At 45.2% G+C, this 21634-nt stretch overlaps 1 protein-coding gene across 1 annotated transcript in view; it reads left to right on the top strand.

Moving 5' to 3' along the window:
- Positions 1–21634, top strand: part of LOC126154371 (circadian clock-controlled protein daywake-like) — a 71290-nt gene that overhangs the window by 19120 nt on the left and 30536 nt on the right. The window contains exon 3 of the mRNA XM_049916132.1: positions 1811–1958. Coding sequence (XP_049772089.1) covers positions 1811–1958 — 148 coding nt within the window. The remainder of the gene's footprint in view (positions 1–1810; positions 1959–21634) is intronic.

A 21634-nucleotide genomic window follows, 5' to 3' on the forward strand; every position in this document is an offset into this window, starting at 1 on the left:
TTTTTTTTCCTCATCATGCCAAATTATTCAGGACGTGAAAATAGGGTATCGCTGCAGGAGTGCAACTTCTGGTAACTTCTCTCATATAACTAGTAATACTATGTGTTTTCAGGAATTGTATCTAATGGTTGTAAACCAATTACAGTTTTACTCATACAGTGTTAGCACATTGATTAAAGATGTAAGTTTAATAAATAAATATATATTTTATATATATTTTGAGACTGATGCATGTTTTTTAAAACCCTTTCATGTATGAAATTTATTTTATATTGCTATCCTATATTGCATGGAGGCTTGGTTTACAGTTTCCGTTTATAAAATAGTTAACTTTTGTCATCGTTCGTTTGCAGTGAAACCTATCATAAGGTCAAACCCTATTTGGATTCTCTGTAAATGATGACTGCGTAGCTTTCCTTTTGAGGAACTGTTGTATATCTTGCGTGACGTAATTCGTCTATATTGAATGTATTGTACTAAATAGTCACTACGCAACTTTATAACAATGAATTATTCGTATGTCGTGGGCTGCAGCCCTTTGCAGTACGCTTTGGCCCTTTACGTACAAGCTGTGTAATTTTGCCGTTATGATTACTTGGTACACAGTACTTTTGATGTTAAATTACCTTTTGCTAATTCTAACGTTACCCAAACGTGGTACTTATTACATTATTTCTAAATGACGTCATGCAGAGCAGACTGTCATCTGGTAGTACCTCTCAGCACTTAGCGTTTCCGTTGTGTTCTAGGTATCGTCAATAACTCTGTAATAGCCAACATGGCCTTAAACCATGAAACGATAATCTGCGGCATGTATCTGTTCTGTTCATGCCATACAAATTCTAAGTTGTGCAGACATTACGGTTAAACATCTGGCATGTTATCGTAAGGTCTCAACTTTCTTATGGTATGTTTTATTTCATTTTACTTATTAGATGTTTTCATTAATGTATTTTGACTCTGGATAGCATCAGTCCGTATGAACAAAATTTTATGACATTTATTATCTTACAGCACATGGTACGTTCTTCTTGTGACAGTGGTTTAAATCATTGTGTGAGGTAGCTGCCACTGCCTTGTTTTATGGGTACATAATTTTTTTTGTCATTCACTTTTTGTGTTTGCCCTACTGTGTTTTCATAGTTCTTGAAGGCTATAACATCGGAAGACGGCAATTTATATTCCCGAAACAGTCCACTAATTTGTTAACATAGCGATCTTGGCAAATAAATAAGTCTTCAAAAGGAGACTACAGTATAAACTGAATAGGTCGTATGTTAGCGAAGGAATTCCCTTTACATAGTTGTTCCTCTAAGATTCAAAATTCCAAAGAGTGTATTCCTGTCAACACAGTCAAATATTCCGTTTGTCCTTTTTTTTTTAAAAAAAATGGTATTGGGATTAGTATTAAATGAAGCGTCTTGAGTAATGTAGTACTGTGAGGTAGCAACATTTCAAATGTTATAGAGCCACGAGCAGTACTGGGTGCCTGGGCCACTATGACTTGCTTCATTGACATCGCACAGAACGAGGTGGCGCAGTGGTTAGCACATTGGACTCGCATTCGGCAGGACACGGTTCAAAGCCGCATCTGGCCATCCTAATTTAGGTTTCCATGATTTCTCTAAATTACGTCTGGCAAATGCCGGGATGGTTCCTTTGAAAGGGAACAGCCGATTTCCTTCCCCATCCTTCTCTAATCTGAGCTTGTGCGCTGTCTGTAATGACCTAATCTCCTCCTCTTCCTCTTCGCCATCGCCGACGTGCAGTGGAGGGGCTGCAGGTGAGAGTGTGACGTGACGTGTTGCAGGCATCCCGGAGCTGAGCATCCCGGCGTGCGAGCCGCTGCAGATCCAGCAGCTGGTGATCAACCAGGGCCGCGGGCCCGTCAGCGTGCGCTCCACCTACAGCGGCATCCGCGTGCGCGGGCCCGCCTCCTTCAACCTCAAGAGCGTCAAGTGAGTACCTACTACTCCGAAACTCTATGTCGACCTGATCCTAAACTTTGTTCTCTCTTTTCTCGTGGCAGAACGATCTGCAGCGATGAGCAGTTATGAGAAACACCTGATGTGTTGTTGTGGTCCTCAGTCCTGAGACTGGTTTGATGCAGCTCTCCATGCTACTCTATCCTGTGCAAGCTTCTTCATCTCCCAGTACCTACTGCAACCTACATCCTTCTGAATCTGCTTAGTGTATTCATCTCTTGGTCTCTCTCTACGATTTTTACCCTCCACGCTGCCCTCCAATACTAAATTGATGATCCCTTGATGCCTCAGAACATGTCCTACTAACCGATCTCTTCTTCTGGTCAAGTTGTGCCACAAACTTCTCTTCTCCCCAATCCTATTCAATACCTCCTCATTAGTTATGTGATCTACCCATCTAATATTCAGCATTCTTCTGTAACACCACATTTCGAAAGCTTCTATTCTCTTTTTGTCCAAACTATTTACCGTCCATGTTTCACTTCCATACAAATACTTCCATACAAATACTTTCAGAAATGACTTCCTGACACTTAAATCTATACTCGATGTTAACAAATTTCTCTTCTTCATAAACGCTTTCCTTGCCATTGCCAGTCTACATTTTATATCCTCTCTACTTCGACCATCATCAGTTGTTTTGCTCCCCAAATAGCTTAACTTCTTTACTACTTTAAGTGTCTGATTTCCTAATCTAATTCCCTCAGCATCACCCGACTTAATTCGACTTCAGTCCATTATACTCGTTTTGCTTTTGTTGATGTTCATCTTATATCCTCCTTTCAAGACACTGTCCATTCCGTTCAACTGCACTTCCAGGTCGTTTGCTGTCTCTGACAGAATTACAATGTCATCGGCAAACCTCAACGTTTTTATTTCTTCTCCATGGATTTTAATACCTACTCCGAATTTTTCTTTTGTTTCCTTTACTGCTTGCTCGATATACAGATTGAATAACATCGGGGAGAGGCTACAACCCTGTCTTACTCCCTTCCCAACCACTGCTTCCCTTTCATATCCCTCGACTCTTATAACTGCCATCTGGTTTCTGTACAAATTGTAAATAGCCTTTCGCTCCCTGTATTTTACCCCTGCCACCTTTAGAATTTGAAAGAGAGTATTCCATTCAACATTGTCAAAAGCTTTCTCTAAGTCTACAAGTGCTAGAAATGTAGGTTTGCCTTTCCTTAATCTTTCTTCTAAGATAAGTCGTAAAGTCAGTATTGCCTCACGTGTTCCAGTATTTCTACGGAATCCAAACTGATCTTCCCCGAGGTGGGCTTCTACTAGTTTTTCCATTCGTCTGTAAAGAATTCGTGTTAGTATTTTGCAGCTGTGACTTACTAAACTGATTGTTCGGTAATTTTCACATCTGTCAACACCTGCTTTCTTTGGGATTGGAATTATTATATTCTGCTTGAAGTCTGAGGGTATTTCGCCTGTTTCATACATCTTGCTCACCAGATGGTAGAGTTTTGTCAGGACTGGCTCTCCCAAGGCCGTCAGTAGTTCCAATGGAATGTTGTCTACTCCGGGGGCCTTGTTTCGACTCAGGTCTTTCAGTGCTCTGTCAAACTCTTCACGCAGTATCGTATCTCCCATGTGTTAATGTGTTAACCTAATGTGTTAACAAGTTGTTTGCACATTTCCGGTAAAAAAAATAGTGAGCCAGATCGCTCGTCGATCATCAGCGATCGGCTTGTTATCTTTGGCGCGTCCCCGGGCGTGAGCATCTTTGCGTTTTCGGCTGGGCCGCGCGGGACGGCGAGAGGCAGTCGGTTTGGGGCGGCCGGTGAGACTGGCGGAGTTGTGGCTCGGGCGTAAGCACATGTGTGATGTCTGTTACGCTGGGGCTGTCAGGTAATCGTGAAACTCCTGCGGCGGTTACTGGTAGCCTAGAAGGCATTTCATATAGACTGTGCCAAGCCTCGCAGTGAGAGGGGAATCCGGAGTTGGTGTTGGCCTAGATGTTTGTACAAATTGAGGTGCCTGTGTGAGAAGCACGGCGTGGGCCTGTTGGTTGCTTCGTCCTTCTGGCAGCCACCGCAAGCGGATGTTCGGCCGGAATGTCTACAGTTTGTGATGAGTATAGTGAGAACAAGTTCTCGTAGGATGTGCTCCCAGACTGACTCTTAGCCTGTGTTATTTGTGGGTGCCGACCCCTTGTCTGTAACTGCTTCCGGGTGTCCTGTAAGATTTCACAGCAAACTGTGTTTTTGTGGCATTCTGTGTTTCTGGCTCAGCCTCCGTCTAGAAAGGGGAAAGATCTTTTGCAATTCCTTAATGCTGTAATTTAAACATATAAACAAAATTGTTCTTTCAGAATAAGCACCTGTTTCTTTAGGACACTGCAATTCAAACAGGAGTGGCGTAATGTTAATGAGTATTTGTTATTCGTCAAATGAAGTGTATTTAATGTCTTCTACATCTACATCTACATCTACATTTATACTCCGCAAGCCACCCAACGGTGTGTGGCGGAGGGCACTTTACGTGCCACTGTCATTACCTCCCTTTCCTGTTCCAGTCGCGTATGGTTCGCGGGAAGAACGACTGTCTGAAAGCCTCCTTGCGCGCTCTAATCTCTCTAATTTTTCATTCGTGATCTCCTCGGGAGGTATAAGTAGGGGGAAGCAATATATTCGATACCTCATCCAGAAACGCACCCTCTCGAAACCTGGCGAGCAAGCTACACTGCGATGCAGAGCGCTTCTCTTGCAGAGTCTGCCACTTGAGTTTGCTAAACATCTCCGTAACGCTATCACGGTTACCAAATAACCCTGTGACGAAACGCGCCGCTCTTCTTTGGATCTTCTCTATCTCCTCCGTCAACCCGATCTGGTACGGATCCCACACTGATGAGCAATACTCAAGTATAGGTCGAACGAGTGTTTTGTAAGCCACCTCCTTTGTTGATGGACTACATTTTCTAAGGACTCTCCCAATGAATCTCAACCTGGTACCCGCCTTACCAACAATTAATTTTATATGATCATTCCACTTCAAATCGTTCCGCACGCATACTCCCAGATATTTTACAGAAGTAACTGCTTCCAGTGTTTGTTCCGCTATCATATAATCATACAATAAAGGATCCTTCTTTCTATGTATTCGCAATACATTACATTTGTCTATGTTAAGGGTCAGTTGCCACTCCCTGCACCAAGTGCCTCTCCGCTGCAGATCCTCCTGCATTTCGCTACAATTTTTTAATGCTGCAACTTCTCTGTATACTACAGCATCATCCGCGAAAAGCCGCATGGAACTTCCGACTCTATCTACTAGGTCATTTATATATATTGTGAAAAGCAATGGTCCCATAACACTCCCCTGTGGCACACCAGAGGTTACTTTAACGTCTGTAGACGTCTCTCCGTTGATAACAACATGCTGTGTTCTCTTTGCAACAAACTCTTCAATCCAGCCACACAGCTGGTCTGATATTCCGTAGGCTCTTACTTTGTTTATCAGGCGACAGAGTGGAACTGTATCGAACGCCTTCCGGAAGTCAAGAAAAATAGCATCTACCTGGGAACCTGTATCTAATACACTCCTGGAAATGGAAAAAAGAACACATTGACACCGGTGTGTCAGACCCACCATACTTGCTCCGGACACTGCGAGAGGGCTGTACAAGCAATGATCACACGCACGGCACAGCGGACACACCGGGAACCGCGGTGTTGGCCGACGAATGGCGCTAGCTGCGCAGCATTTGTGCACCGCCGCCGTCAGTGTTATCCAGTTTGCCGTGGCATACGGAGCTCCATCGCAGTCTTTAACACTGGTAGCATGCCGCGACAGCGTGGAAGTGAACCGTATGTGCAGTTGACGGACTTTGAGCGAGGGCGTATAGTGGGCATGCGGGAGGCCGGGTGGACGTACCGCCGAATTGCTCAACACGTGGGGCGTGAGGTCTCCACAGTACATCGATGTTGTCGCCAGTGGTCGGCGGAAGGTGCACGTGCCCGTCGACCTGGGACCGGACCGCAGCGACGCACGGATGCACGCCAAGACCGTAGGATCCTACGCAGTGCCGTAGGGGACCGCACCGCCACTTCCCAGCAAATTAGGGACACTGTTGCTCCTGGGGTATCGGCGAGGACCATTCGCAACCGTCTCCATGAAGCTGGGCTACGGTCCCGCACACCGTTAGGCCGTCTTCCGCTCACGCCCCAACATCGTGCAGCCCGCCTCCAGTGGTGTCGCGACAGGCGTGAATGGAGGGACGAATGGAGACGTGTCGTCTTCAGCGATGAGAGTCGCTTCTGCCTTGGTGCCAATGATGGTCGTATGCGTGTTTGGCGCCGTGCAGGTGAGCGCCACAATCAGGACTGCATACGACCGAGGCACACAGGGCCAACACCCGGCATCATGGTGTGGGGAGCGATCTCCTACACTGGCCGTACACCACTGGTGATCGTCGAGGGGACACTGAATAGTGCACGGTACATCCAAACCGTCATCGAACCCATCGTTCTACCATTCCTAGACCGGCAAGGGAACTTGCTGTTCCAACAGGACAATGCACGTCCGCATGTATCCCGTGCCACCCAACGTGCTCTAGAAGGTGTAAGTCAACTACCCTGGCCAGCAAGATCTCCGGATCTGTCCCCCATTGAGCATGTTTGGGACTGGATGAAGCGTCGCCTCACGCGGTCTGCACGTCCAGCACGAACGCTGGTCCAACTGAGGCGCCAGGTGGAAATGACATGGCAAGCCGTTCCACAGGACTACATCCAGCATCTCTACGATCGTCTCCATGGGAGAATAGCAGCCTGCATTGCTGCGAAAGGTGGATATACACTGTACTAGTGCTGACATTGTGCATGCTGTGTTGCCTGTGTCTATGTGCCTGTGGTTCTGTCAGTGTGATCATGTGATGTATCTGACCCCAGGAATGTGTCAATAAAGTTTCCCCTTCCTGGGACAATGAATTCACGGTGTTCTTATTTCAATTTCCAGGAGTGTATTTTCTGGGTCTCATGAACAAATAAAGCGAGTTGGGGGCTCACACGATCGCTGTTTCCGGAATCCATGTTGATTCCTACATAGTAGATTCTGAGTTTCCAAAAACGACATGATACTCGAGCAAAAAACATGTTCTAAAATTCTACAACAGATCGACGTCAGAGATTTAGGTCTATAGTTTTGCGCATCTGCTCGACGACCCTTCTTGAAGACTGGGACTACCTGTGCTCTTTTCCAATCATTTGGAACCTTCCGTTCCTCTAGAGACTTGCGGTACATAGTTTAATTCTTAATTTCTTTGCGTGTTTTCGGTACTTGCATTGTTTAATTCATAAATTTCGGGCGTATTATAGTATTTGAGAGTTGTAGCATCGCGTTTTAGTACCTGAATAGTGTAAATTCGCGTAGTCGTCTGTCATCTGTTTTTGTTTTGAACGGCCAGTGTCGTTTGGTCACAGTCAGTGTGCTCCCTGCCGCCGTTGGATAAGCAGCTACTGCAGCAAGTCGTATACTCCTAGTTCACTCATTTGTTACATAGTTTAATTCTTAATTTCTTTGCGTGTTTTTGGTACTTGCATTGTTTAATTCATAAATTTCGGGCGTATTATAGTATTTGAGAGTTGTAGCATCGCGTTTTAGTACCTGAATAGTGTAAATTCGCGTAGTCGTCTGTCATCTGTTTTTGTTTTGAACGGCCAGTGTCGTTTGGTCACAGTCAGTGTGCTCCCTGCCGCCGTTGGATAAGCAGCTGCAGCAGCAAGTCGTATACTCCTAGCTCACTCATTTGTTACATAGTTTAATTCTTAATTTCTTTGCGTGTTTTTGGTACTTGCATTGCTTAATTCATAAATTTCGGGCGTATTATAGTATTTGAGAGTTGTAACATCGCGTTTTAGTACTCGAATAGTGTTAAATCGCGTAGTCTCCTTCCGCCGCCGAGCAGTGTGTCAGCAGTGCACAAGTGGCAGCATTACTGCATTTACTAGGCAATCTTGTATTTTAATACCCGTTTCAATTTTGTGTCGTTTTGTTTGCGCTCTCTGTAGATTAGTTCAGACGTTCTTTGCACAACAGTTTTTAGCATGGATAGGGACTGCAACTGCTGTGTTCGGATGCAGGCTGAGTTGGCATCCCTTCGCTCCCAGCTTCAGGCAGTGTTGGCTTCGGTCACACAGCTTGAGGCTGTTGCCAATGGGCATCACTGTGGGGGTCCGGATGGTGGTTTGTCGGGGACGGCCAGCTCGTCCCACGCATCCCCCGATCGGACTACGACTGTGGTTGCCCGGGATACTGCCCGCATTGAGGCTGATCCCTCACCTGTGGTAGAGTGGGAGGTCGTCTCAAGGTGTGGCAGGGGGCGAAAGACATTCCGGAGGGCTGAACGGAAGGCCTCTCCAGTTTGTCTGACGAACCGGTTTCAGGCTCTGTCTCAGGCTGATACTGATCTTCGGCCTGACATGGCTGCTTGTCCTGTTCCAGAGGTTGCCCCTCAGTCTGCAAGATCCGGGCAGTCGCAGAGGGTGGGCTTACTGGTAGTTGGGAGCTCCAACGTCAGGCGCGTAATGGGGCCCCTTAGGGATATGGCATCAAGGGAGGGGAAGAAAACCAAAGTGCACTCCGTGTGCATACCGGGGGGAGTCATTCCGGATGTGGAAAGGGTCCTTCCGGATGCCATGAAGGGTACAGGGTGCACCCATCTGCAGGTGGTCGCTCATGTCGGCACCAATGATGTGTGTCGCTATGGATCGGAGGAAATCCTCTCTGGCTTCCAGCGGCTATCTGATTTGGCGAAGACTGCCAGTCTCGCTAGCGGGATGAAAGCAGAGCTCACCATCTGCAGCATCGTCGACAGGACTGACTGCGGACCTTTGGTACAGAGCTGAGTGGGGGGTCTGAATCAGAGGCTGAGACGGTTCTGCGACCGTGTGGGCTGCAGATTCCTCGACTTGCACCATAGGGTGGTGGGGTTTCGGGTTCCGCTGGATAGGTCAGGAGTCCACTACACGCAACAAGCGGCTACACGGGTAGCAGGGGTTGTGTGGCGTGGGCTGGGCGGTTTTTTAGGTTAGAAGGCCTCGGGCAAGTGCAGAAAGGGCAACAGCCTCAACGGGTGCGGGGCAAAGTCAGGACATGCGGGGACCAAGCAGCAATCGGTATTGTAATTGTAGACTGTCGAAGCTGCGTTGGTAAAGTACCGGAACTTCAAGCGCTGATAGAAAGCACCGAAGCTGAAATCGTTATAGGTACAGAAAGCTGGCTGAAGCCAGAGATAAATTCTGCCGAAATTTTTACAGAGGCACAGACGGTGTTTAGAAAGGATAGATTGCATGCAACCGGTGGTGGAGTGTTCGTCGCTGTTAGTAGTAGTTTATCCTGTAGTGAAGTAGAAGTGGATAGTTCCTGTGAATTATTATGGGTGGAGGTTACACTCAACAACCGAGCTAGGTTAATAATTGGCTCCTTTTACCGACCCCCCGACTCAGCAGCATTAGTGGCAGAACAACTGAGAGAAAATTTGGAATACATTTCACATAAATTTTCTCAGCATTTTATGGTCTTAGGTGGAGATTTCAATTTACCAGATATAGACTGGGACACTCAGATGTTTAGGACGGGTGGTAGGGACAGAGCATCGAGTGACATTATACTGAGTGCACTATCCGAAAATTACCTCGAGTAATTAAACAGAGAACCGACTCGTGGAGATAACATCTTGGACCTACTGATAACAAACAGACCCCAACTTTTCGACTCTGTAAGTGCAGAACAGGGAATCAGTGATCATAAGGCCGTTGCAGCATCCCTGAATATAGAAGTTAATAGGAATATAAAAAAAGGGAGGAAGGTTTATCTGTTTAGCAAGAGTAATAGAAGGCAGATTTCAGACTACCTAACAGATCAAAACGAAAATTTCTGTTCCGACACTGACAATGTTGAGTGTTTATGGAAAAAGTTCAAGGCAATAGTAAAATGCGTTTTAGACAGGTACGTGCCGAGTAAAACTGTGAGGGACGGGAAAAACCCACCGTGGTTTAACAACAAAGTTAGGAAACTACTGCTAAAGCAAAGAGAGCTTCACTCCAAGTTTAAACGCAGCCAAAACCTCTCAGACAAACAGAAGCTAAACGATGTCAAAGTTAGCGTAAGGAGGGCTATGCGTGAAGCGTTCAGTGAATTCGAAAGTAAAATACTAGGTACCGACTTGATAGAAAATCCTAAGAAGTTCTGGTCTTACGTTAAATCAGTAAGTGGCTCGAAACATCATGTCCAGACACTCCGGGATGATGATGGCATTGAAACAGAGGATGACAAGCGTAAAGCTGAAATACTAAACACCTTTTTCCAAAGCTGTTTCACAGAGGAAGACCGCACTGCAGTTCCTTCTCTAAATCCTCGCACCAACGAAAAAATGGCTGACATCGAAATAAGTGTCCAAGGAATAGTAAAGCAACTGGAATCACTCAACAGAGGAAAGTCCACTGGACCTGACGGGATACCAATTCGATTCTACACAGAGTACGCGAAAGAACTTGCCCCCCTTCTAACAGCCGTGTACCGCAAGTCTCTAGAGGAACGGAAGGTTCCAAATGATTGGAAAAGAGCACAGGTAGTCCCAGTCTTCAAGAAGGGTCGTCGAGCAGATGCGCAAAACTATAGGTCTATATCTCTGACATCGATCTGTTGTAGAATTTCAGAACATGTTTCTTTCTTGCGTATCACGTCATTTCTGGAAACCCAGAATCTACTGTGTAGGAATCAACATGGATTGCGGAAACAGCGATCGTGTGAGATCCAACTCGCTTTATTTGTTAATGAGACCCAGGAAATATTAGATACAGGCTCCCAGGTAGATGCTATTTTTCTTGACTTCCGGAAGGCGTTCGATACAGTTCCGCACTGTCGCCTGATAAACAAAGTAAGAGCCTACGGAATATCAGACCAGCTGTGTGGCTGGATTGAAGAGTTTTTAGCAAACAGAACACAGCTTGTTGTTATCAACGTAGAGACGTCTACAGACATTAAAGTAACCTCTGGCGTGCCACAGGGGAGTGTTATGGGACCGTTGCTTTTCACAATATATATAAATGACCTAGTAGATAGTGTCGGAAGTTCCATGCGGCTTTTCGCGGATGATGCTGTAGTATACAGAGAAGTTGCAGCATTAGAAAATTGTAGCGAAATGCAGGAGGATCTGCAGCGGAGAGGCACTTGGTGCAGGGAGTGGCAACTGACCCTTAACATAGACAAATGTAATGTATTGCGAATACATAGAAAGAAGGATCCTTTATTGTATGATTATATGATAGCGGAACAAACACTGGTAGCAGTTACTTCTGTAAAATATCTGGGAGTATGCGTGCGGAACGATTTGAAGTGGAATGATCATATAAAATTAATTGTTGGTAAGGCGGGTACCAGGTTGAGATTCATTGGGAGAGTCCTTAGAAAATGTAGTCCATCAACAAAGGAGGTGGCTTACAAAACACTCGTTCGACCTATACTTGAGTATTGCTCATCAGTGTGGGATCCGTACCAGATCGGGTTGACGGAGGAGATAGAGAAGATCCAAAGAAGAGCGGCGCGTTTCGTCACAGGGTTATTTGGTAACCGTGATAGCGTTACGGAGATGTTTAACAAACTCAAGTGGCAGACTCTGCAAGAGAGGCGCTCTGCATCGCGGTGTAGCTTGCTCGCCAGGTTTCGAGAGGGTGCGTTTCTGGATGAGGTATCGAATATATTGCTTCCCCCTACTTATACCTCCCGAGGAGATCACGAATGTAAAATTAGAGAGATTAGAGCGCGCACAGAGGCTTTCAGACAGTCGTTCTTCCCGCGAACCATACGCGACTGGAACAGGAAAGGGAGATAGTGACAGTGGCACGTAAAGTGCCCTCCGCCACACACCGTTGGGTGGCTTGCGGAGTATAAATGTAGAAATGTAGATTTAGATGTACACGGCTGTTAGAAGGGGGGCAAGTGCTTTCGCGTACTCTGTGTAGAATCGAATTGGTATCCCGTCAGGTCCAGTGGACTTTCCTCTGTTGAGTGATTCCAGTTGCTTTTCTATTCCTTGGACACTTATTTCGATGCCAGCCATTTTTTCGTTTGTGCGAGGATTTAGGGAAGGAACTGCAGTGCGGTCTTCCTCTTTGAAACAGCTTTGGAAAAAGATGTTTAGTATTTCAGCTTTACGCTTGTCATCCTCTGTTTCAATGCCATCATCATCCCGGAGTGTCTGGACATGCTGTTTCGAGCCACTTACTGATTCAACGTAAGACCAGAACTTCCTAGGATTTTCTGTCAAGTCGGAACCTAGTATTTTACTTTCGAATTCACTGAACGCTTCACGCATAGCCCTCCTTACGCTAACTTTGACATCGTTTGGCTGCGTTTACACTTGGAGTGAAGCTCTCTTTGCTTTCGCAGTAGTTTCCTAACTTTGTTGTTGTACCACGGTGGGTTTTTCCCGTCCCTCACAGTTTTACTCGGCACGTACCTGTCTGAAACGCATTTTACGATTGCCTTGAACTTTTTCCATAAACACTCAACATTGTCAGTGTCGGAACAGAAATTTTCGTTTTGATCTGTTAGGTAGTCTGAAATCTGCCTTCTATTACTCTTGTTAAACAGATAAACCTTCCTCCCTTTTTTTATATTCCTATTAACTTCTATATTCAGGGATGCTGCAACGACCTTATGATCACTGATTCCCTGTTCTGCACTTACAGTTGCAGTTTTCTGGGGCACGCAGCTCATTTTGAAGTGTTCTGTCGGGTGAATGACTGTTCCCCACTTCAGTGTATTCTTTTGAGTAATATTGTAAAGTTTTTTGGATATTAGTCAGTGGGGTGTATTGATTCAATTGTGTTTTTCTCTTTCTTTGAATTACGGTGAATTGTTTAGTTTATCTGGTTATTGGCTTAACTCGCGCTTCATGCACTAAATCAGCTGATATTGAAATTGTTTTTTTTTTATTCCTGTTTAATGTCAGACAGATTCAAATGTAACTTCATTTATGTTAATTGAAATAAATGTGTTGGTTTGACCTTCATGAATTATGTGCAATCGAAGTAAGGGACCCAGTCCTTCATTAATACTTAACAGTGGCGTGTGATTCGGGTTGTGAGCCCCGTGCTCGTACCAAATAGTACGCCCCATTAGAGACTTCCAATGCACTCAAGATTTGTTGCTGTAACAGTGTGTATGGAGCACATGAAATGATTACATTTGCAGATAAATAGCACAAGCGCCTCTCAGGTACTAGGTGTCAACCGGTGCTGAAACACCCATATTAATACGTGGTGTAGCCTGCACAGGTGGCAGTGAAGGCGCTGAGTCTGGCATCCAGTCGACCGTGCAGATGGCGAATACTGTCCTGGGATACGTTGTACCACGCCTGCTCGACCTGTTCACGTACTTCTAAAAGAATTGTTGGCTGAGGGGTCGCAAGAGTCACTTCTCGTCGCATCATATCCTACATGTGCTCGATTGGAAGCAAGTCTGGACGTTGTGCTAGCCAGGAAAGTTGCTGCACATCTTGCAGAGCACGTTGAGTTTCTCGGACTGTGTGTGGGCGAGCACTGTTCTATTGAAATAACACATCATCTTCCCGTTACGACAACGGCAAACGAACGAGTCTAACAACTTCCTGCAAGCACCGAGCGCTGGATAGTGTCGCCTCCACGAACGAGACTTGTAGCTTATCGCACCCCAGGTCAAAAGGCTCTGCTAGACAGTGCTCTCCAGATCTACGTCGTACTCGCAAAAGACCATCACTTGCGTACGGGCAGGATCTGCTTTATCACTGAAGGCCAAGGCGCGCCGTTCCGTCTTCCAAGAGATCCTTTAATGGCACCAGTTGACCCGTGCACGTCGATGCTGTGACGTGAGTGGTAGACGGGCTAGAGATGTGTTGCCAATAGTCCCACTGCTAACAGTTCGTGTTGGAACGTCTGTGCTCACAAGCTCTCTTACCTATGCTGTCGTAGCTACATGATCCGCCACTGCTGGCCTCCCACTAAGACGGTCCTGGGGTGCGTCTGCAGAGGTCGTCTACAGGTGTGAGAATGATCGCGTGACCACTGATACCAGCGTCGTTGCACAACTGACGCAGCCCTCCAACTTGTGTGGCAATTCTCCTAAAGGACCATCTCGCCACTCGGACGGCCACAATTTGCCACTTTTAAAATTCGCTCAGTTGGCGTAGGAAGCACGAGTGCATCTCCATAGAGTGGATGGCTACTTGATTCACAAGTTTGCAACACACTGAGCCTTCTGGCTCCACTGACTTCCGGTCGTCCAGCTAAAGCCTGCTTATAAACTTACGGTCTCAGATTTTTAGCGCTCGCTGTGCCTGGTAGAACTAGAGGTACCGCGCCTCGCGCGGAAAACTAGTCCGCTCTCTTAATGTAAGCAAATCCCTCGTCACAGGACAAAACATGTCAGCTGCCCTTAAGGTAGCCAAACGCCTAGCGCATAACAATCCGCTAACAGCGTAAATAAGTGAATGCTTTCTCTACTTTTTTTTTGAGGAGAGATAAGGAATTAGGAAAGGAGATAAGGAATTTATATTTATTGTCTATCATAGAACATACAGATTCCAACAATCTTTATTTTACAATAGTTATTGCCTACTTTGGCCCAAATAAACAGGTACTCGTCAACATTGAGCTTCTTCTTTCCTCTTGTTGACAAAACAAAGGACTTAACGGGAACCAAAGTACCATATGGGACCTTAGCTGGTAATCGTGTACTCTCTGCTATAATCCATTTCTTCTATGCAAAAATATTTGCATCAGGGAAAGCTTCAAGGCCACCTTAGGCTGCATGGTTCCCCAACAACAGCCAAGATCAACAATGTACTGTCTCCAAAGACAGTACTGACATTACATGTGAACTGCATTTCACAGTCCACGACATTTGGACCACCAATAAGCTGCTGCTTATTGAATTGGCCACAAGATCAATATCTATTGCTTTGAAAGAGTTGTATACAAGAACAATGCGCCACCAACGCCAACGATAACCCAGGCATTGCAGAGGTACGTTAACACAAGCAAGCCAACACCCACTGACACTCAAGAGCAAAGCATCCGCACGCGTGGACATCCGCAGAGTGAACGACGCCGTGTGTTGTGGCGCATTACCATTCTCCCTCCTCCAAGGACTGGAAGTTGCGGTCGGCACGCAGGCAGTACCTCTGCAATGCCTGGGCGACGTAGTTATCGTCGGCGTTGGCGGCGCATTGTTCCTGTGTACAAGTCTTACAAAGTAATAGACATTGACCTTGCTGGCCAATTCAATAAGCAGCGGGTTATTGGTGATCCAAATGTCTTTCGTGAACTGAGAATGCAGTTGACATGTGATGTCAGTGCTGTCTTTGGATGATCTGCCACTGCTGCCCTCACACTAAGATGGTCCTGGAGTGCGTCTGCAGAGGTCGTCTACAGGTGTGAGAATGATCATATGATCACTGATACCAGCGTCGTTGCACAACTTGTGTCGCAATTCTCTAAAAGGACCGCCTCGCCACTCGGAAGGCCACAATTTGCCTCTTTTCAAATTCCATGGCTTAGGAAGCACGAATGCATCTCCATAGCGTGGATTCCTGCTTGCTTCACACGTTTGCAACACTCTGAGCCTTCTGGCTGTGAGCGTTTCCTATTAAAGTGTTAACACAGATGGCGCTTTGGTACCTATGCCACTACGCTATCTGCTGGGAGACGATGTTGAAGCCTTTACCAGTACATCTACTATCCCTCAGGTGGCATATGCCGTAATCATATCGAAATCGACGTCGTATTTCCAGGTGTACTAATTGTTTCTTTCCTGCGTTGAATTCCATTGAACTCGAAAATTATTTATTTCTTTTTGATTTGTCATTTAATAAAACGTTTCCTAGTGTTCTATAGGACGCCAAAAGATAACTATGCATTCATGTTTTCATCACTGTCATGCGTGGTAAACGATTTATTACCTGTGAAACTTGAGCGTACTGTGGTTCACCACTTGTTGTAACCAGTGGCTGCTCATGGTCAATCCTTCCAAAACCTAGGCGATAATGGTAGGCAAAACCACCTCTTCCTTCCGTCTCCTAGATTTTTATCTCACTGTCTACGGCCGTCCTATCAACATCACCCCCACCCTAAAGTACCTTGGCGTCACCCTTGACCGTCGCCTCTCCTGCACCCCCCCCCCCCCCCCCACATCTCCAGACGATCCAAGCCAAGGCATGCTCCTGACTCAGCGTCCTCAAGCTCCTTTCTGGCCGCACATGGGCTCTGGACCCCTCCACAATCCTCCACACCTGTAAATCCTTCATCTGTCCCACCCTCTGTTATGCGCATCTTGCCTGGATCTCTGCCCCTCCTACCATCTACAAGTTCCTTCAAATCCTGGAACGCTATGCGCTCCGCCTCCCATCCCCCATGTGGATCCTCTATGACTTAATTCCTTTCCCACACCTCCTTCTCTTCCTTGAATGGATATGGATCCTTTACACCTCCTGTAAACTTGATCCCCCTCACCCACTTGTCTCTCCCATCCTTTCCTACCGCTGTCCACTGCCACACCTGTACACCTGCATCCCAGCCGCTCTTAATCTTACCACACACCATACCTTTGCGCAAGGTGGCTTCCGCCAACTTCTCCTCCCAGATGATGCCCTTGTCCCCTCCATCTACCCTTCCTACCAGATTTAATCCTCCCCTACCTCCTCCTGTGTTTTTCCTCCAGGGCACCCCTTTTCCCTTCTCTTCCTCCTCACTTCCTCCTCTCTCTCCTCCCCCCTCCCCGGGCTTCCACACCCCCCACATGCCCTCTCCCCTCTCCCTCCTATCTTCTCTCCACCTGGCATCCTCCCCCCATCCCCCCTACCCTCCTGTATTTCCCTGTGGCAGGCCCCCATTTTTTTCGTGCAACGGTGAGTTTATAGTGCGCCGAAGATCGCCGTCATTTTATTAGTGTTTCTCTTTGTCTTAGTGCAACGGTGTTTCTTCGTCAGTGCTCCCATGTTCACATCATCAACCGTCTGTCTACGTTTGTGCACTGAGCTGAGCTTCCCTGTGCCACCAGTGCCTTCTGTGAACGACTTCATTTCTTTTTCATTTGTCTGTCTCCCGTTTTTATCCTACATGTACATCTGTTTTTATGTGTCTCAAAAATGGCTCTGAGCACTATGGGACTTAACGTCGGAGGTCATCAGTCCCCTAGAACTTAGAACGACTTAAACCTAACTAACCTAAGAACATCACACACATCCATGCCCGAGGCAGGATTCGAATCTGCAACCGTAACAGTCGCACGCTTCCAGACTGAAGCGCCTAGAACCGCATGGCCACTCTGGCCGACTGTTTTTATGTCTTCATGTTTCTTGTATGTTTTCTTCTGTGGCCGAAGATTGGAGTGGATAGGCTGCTGCCAGCCTACCTTTTGTAAAGGTTTAAAATAACAATGAAAAAAGCTTAGTGCGACCTGTCCCTCTCAAAGACCCTATATGACCTCATCCACTTCCTTTTCCTCGAATACATGCGAACCCTATACATCGTCTGCAGACTTGATCTTTCTCTCTCCCCCCCGGTGTCTCCTATCTTCTCCATTCCATCCCTCACCTGTTGCTGAACCTTCACCACCGTATCCCACTCCCTCTCCACAACCATACCCTCTACTTCCTTTACCAATGCAACTTCCAGCACCTACCCCTCCCAGAGGATGAGCTTCATACTGATATCTACCCATCTACCCCCCCCCCCACCATCTCTAACTCCACCTTCACCCATCACCCCTCTCCAGGGCTTCCCCTAAGCGGTTTTTCCTCACTCCTACGCCCCCAACCTTTCTGGCGAACCCCTCCTGGCTTGCTTTCCCTCTCCCACCCCACCCGTCTCCTACTCTTTGGTGCGCCTCCTTACCCCATTTACTCATCCCACCCTCTGTCCCTCCCTCCGCTGCTGCCCCCTCCTGTCTCTTCTCTTCCCTCCTCTCAGGCCGCCCTCCTCCCTCAGAAGGTCCCTCCCATTTCCTTTTTCACAGTTTAAATCTTTGTTGTGTGTGCTACTCCTAGTGCACTGTTTTTGAAGTGCTGTCGTTTTGGTGCTGATTTTAATACTGTGGCATACTTTCATCATATGCTTGTGACTCCAATGTGTTCTATGTGCGATGTGCATCTTCAAATGTGCTTTTTATCTTCATGTGGGCCTATTTTACATTATATCCCACAATGAACGTCTCTTTCGGATTCCGATATTTCGGCAGATGAACACCCCATCTTTTTCAAGGTAACAAATGAAACGAGAGGTCGATGTAGTTGGCAACTTAAACCATCGGTGGAGAAGGCTACGTCAAACCTGAAACAAAAGACAGTGTTTGCCGAAAGACAACACACATCAAAAGCAACAATCGCCACCACACAACAAAACAAAACCAATACTAAATATCACCGTTTGGCAGTTGTCGATGACGTTGCCTGACTGCATTCCCATAAGTTATTTGAATGACTCCACCGTACTTAACGAAAGTACGACTAACCAGTAGCTGATCTCGACGCTGATATTTAGCCTAACAGTATCTACATGCCACATGAACAGGGCAGTAACCGATACGATACTACTTTCATGAGGAATACCAAAACTTCTTTGCAATTTATACTTATGGTGCAAAATCCCAGCAGACAAACAATGTAGGTTGTGTTATTTTCTGCCGAAACACTGGGTACCACCCACAATTTTTGTTCCTCAAAGAAACGTGTCTGTCTTCCCAGTAAAAAATTTTGCCATTCGCAGAACAGATATTTATTCTGGAACACTCTCACGGAACAAGTTTCTAATAGTATTAGATAGAGTATGCTTCAATTATGCAACATAATGCAGCACCTTATGTACTTCTGCATATCAATTAAGAAGTGGAAGAAAACAAGATAGTTGGCTAGCAGGCAAAATTTGTTGTAAGAGCCCCACATGAGAAAAATGTCCAATGAAAATATGATCAGATTAGGAAAAGAGCCAAGTATCCTGTCACAAAAGGTATAGACGAATTGAAATTAAAAGTTTCGTTAAAAAATTTGACCTTCAAGATTGGGAAAGTGGGTGGAAGCAATCTAAAATTGGAAGTGTACAGGCAGATATTCCTCGAAAACGTAAAGGAAACAGAAAACAGAACAACTTTGCCAATAAGGATGAGATTCAGCTGCGGTACTTTTCTTAGTCATTTACATCGAATATGTTTAACTGAGATTCCTCGATGTGAATATGATTCTACATTAATGGAGATTTAAATTATGTACTTTTCTACTGGCGTTAAGACAATCACCAAAAAGATCTACTGATCCTTTTTGTGAAACATGGCCATCAACTACCTACTGCTGTCGACTATTTGTTTTCCATGGGCGTTACGAGTGTGTATAGACTATTAGCTTTACTTTTGCGGTAAAGTAAGACATTTATTTAAACAAAACTATAGAAAAGTATGAATAGAATATCTTGTAATGTGTTAGTTTTTAAGAAACCCTGTAATACGTAGACGATTGTGTGGTAGTATGACGAAATGCTGATGTAAATAAATAACTACAGGGAGGGCTATTCGGAAAGTAAGATCCGATCGGTTGCGAAATGGAAACCACTATGAAAATTAAAAATGTTGTATTTGCAACGGCTCGTTGTCTGTGCCAAAATATTGTCTTCATAGCCGACAGATCATGTGAGCAGAGATGAAACTCCGGAGGAGCCAATTACCGGCTGCATAATGGGTTATCAAACACTTCCTATCGAAAATGCTGCAGGAGCATCTTCATTGCCTCTGCAGAGAGCGGCGTAGAACTATCATGACAGTTACGATGCGTGTCGTGTACATGACATCAGGAGATATCTCTCATCAGGCCCTCAAAATTGGCGGGAGGCGCTACTTATCTAGGCATCTTTACGTGCCCACAGTGTTCTCAGAACTGAAAAGTGTGGCGTGACGCGATCGACTATAGACACCGCCCAACACATTTGTGCAAAGATTTCACTGTTGTTTCCATTTCGCACCCAATCGGACCTTAGCTTCCGAATAGCTCTCATACAGGCTTTGATTTTAGAGCTGTTGCCGCTTCATCATGAACAAAGCATGGTAAACTGTAAGGTTTTCCAAGTATGTCTAATACTCATAATTTCTTGAGTACGAGGAAATACACTGGTACGTATAAGCTAGTGTAACTTTTACTTTTTGAGAGGTAATTGAACCAAATTTTGTACATGTTTTCATTATGGTATTGGCAATAATCCCGATTTTGAGAAATAATTTGAACAGGACGTTGCTGGATTCAAGAACGCGTACTATCAGATAAGGAACATTTTCTCAAAGTTTACTTTACTTATCTCCTTCAAAATATTGTTAGTAATATTCTTAGTAATTGATAAACAAATCTGTGGACCAGTTTAAAAAATCAGTCTTGGAACACTCGCAAAATTTTTTAAAATTTATATGTATGATACTAAGCAATTTTTATTTCGCAAAAAATTTAAATAAATTTGACAGTAATGGACTTTGAAAAATTTTGTACCACAGGATTATGCAGAAAGTCAGAAGCAAATTTCACCTCTGCAATGGTCCAATAGAAAATGTTCCTTAGACATTTAAAAATGAATGTTTTGGGAAATGGAGGAAAAAGATTTTTGTTAGTATCGTGCCAGAAACGAGTACACAAAGGTTTATTTAACGGGAATCCACATCTAAAAGCTTCATTTTGAATATAACTACCGCTGCATCTGTTTACTTTATTTCGATAACACTACCGATTTCGTAACCTTAGTGACATCATCAGGTGAAGTCAATTATAATGTGATGTAGGAGTGCTTTTGATATTAAACCTTTCACCCAATTTCTAGAATTTTATTCCAATCTACAAATCATGTCGCACCCCATGATAAACTAATGTAGAATGGAGGCCAGTAGTCGGAACCATGTTCTAGTGGATCCGACGCGCGGCGCCGCATCGTGTTGTAATTGACTTGACTTGATGATGTAACTAACGTTACGAAACCGGTCGTGCTTTTGAAATAAAGCACCTACACAGATTACACAGATACAGCGGTGGTTTTATTCAAGAGAAACAAGTACCTTAATGTCGGTCATAACCATACATATGGTCTTTTTGGACTTTATGTAGCTCTTTTCTTCTGTCGTGCAATTTTGGTAATATCTTGCATCGACCGTCAGACTAACAATACGCACATCATCAAGCTACTTCAATAGGTTTTCAGGGGGGGGGGGGGACCTGTATCAAATACTAGTCTCATAATGGTCCTGATTCTTATACTCTTACTATCACTGAACACCAAAGATCATATGAGGAAATTTTAACAACAGTAGATGAGCAAAATTTTGTTTTTGGGCGTCTTTTCTAAATGATGTTACTAAAGGTTTCTTTTGGGCTTTGTGTTCCACCTGAGGTGCATATCTTCAGTAAGTCGTAATTAGTCACGTCGTAAATAGGCTGAAAGCATTCTATACTCTACGTATGTCTTCTCTCTTGGCAGGAAATGATAAAACATCGCAAACAAGGACAGAGTCGTGTAGAAAAGAGGGGCGTGGTACTGCGCGATGGTAGAAACAAGATGGCTTCTACATCATTCTAGCAGAATGAAATTCTGAGAATTAGAGACAATATTTTCATCATGCTACCGATCAACGTTTTAGACCAA

The sequence above is a fragment of the Schistocerca cancellata genome, chromosome 2, assembly GCF_023864275.1.
Source record: "Schistocerca cancellata isolate TAMUIC-IGC-003103 chromosome 2, iqSchCanc2.1, whole genome shotgun sequence".
Lineage (NCBI taxonomy): Eukaryota > Metazoa > Arthropoda > Insecta > Orthoptera > Acrididae > Schistocerca > Schistocerca cancellata.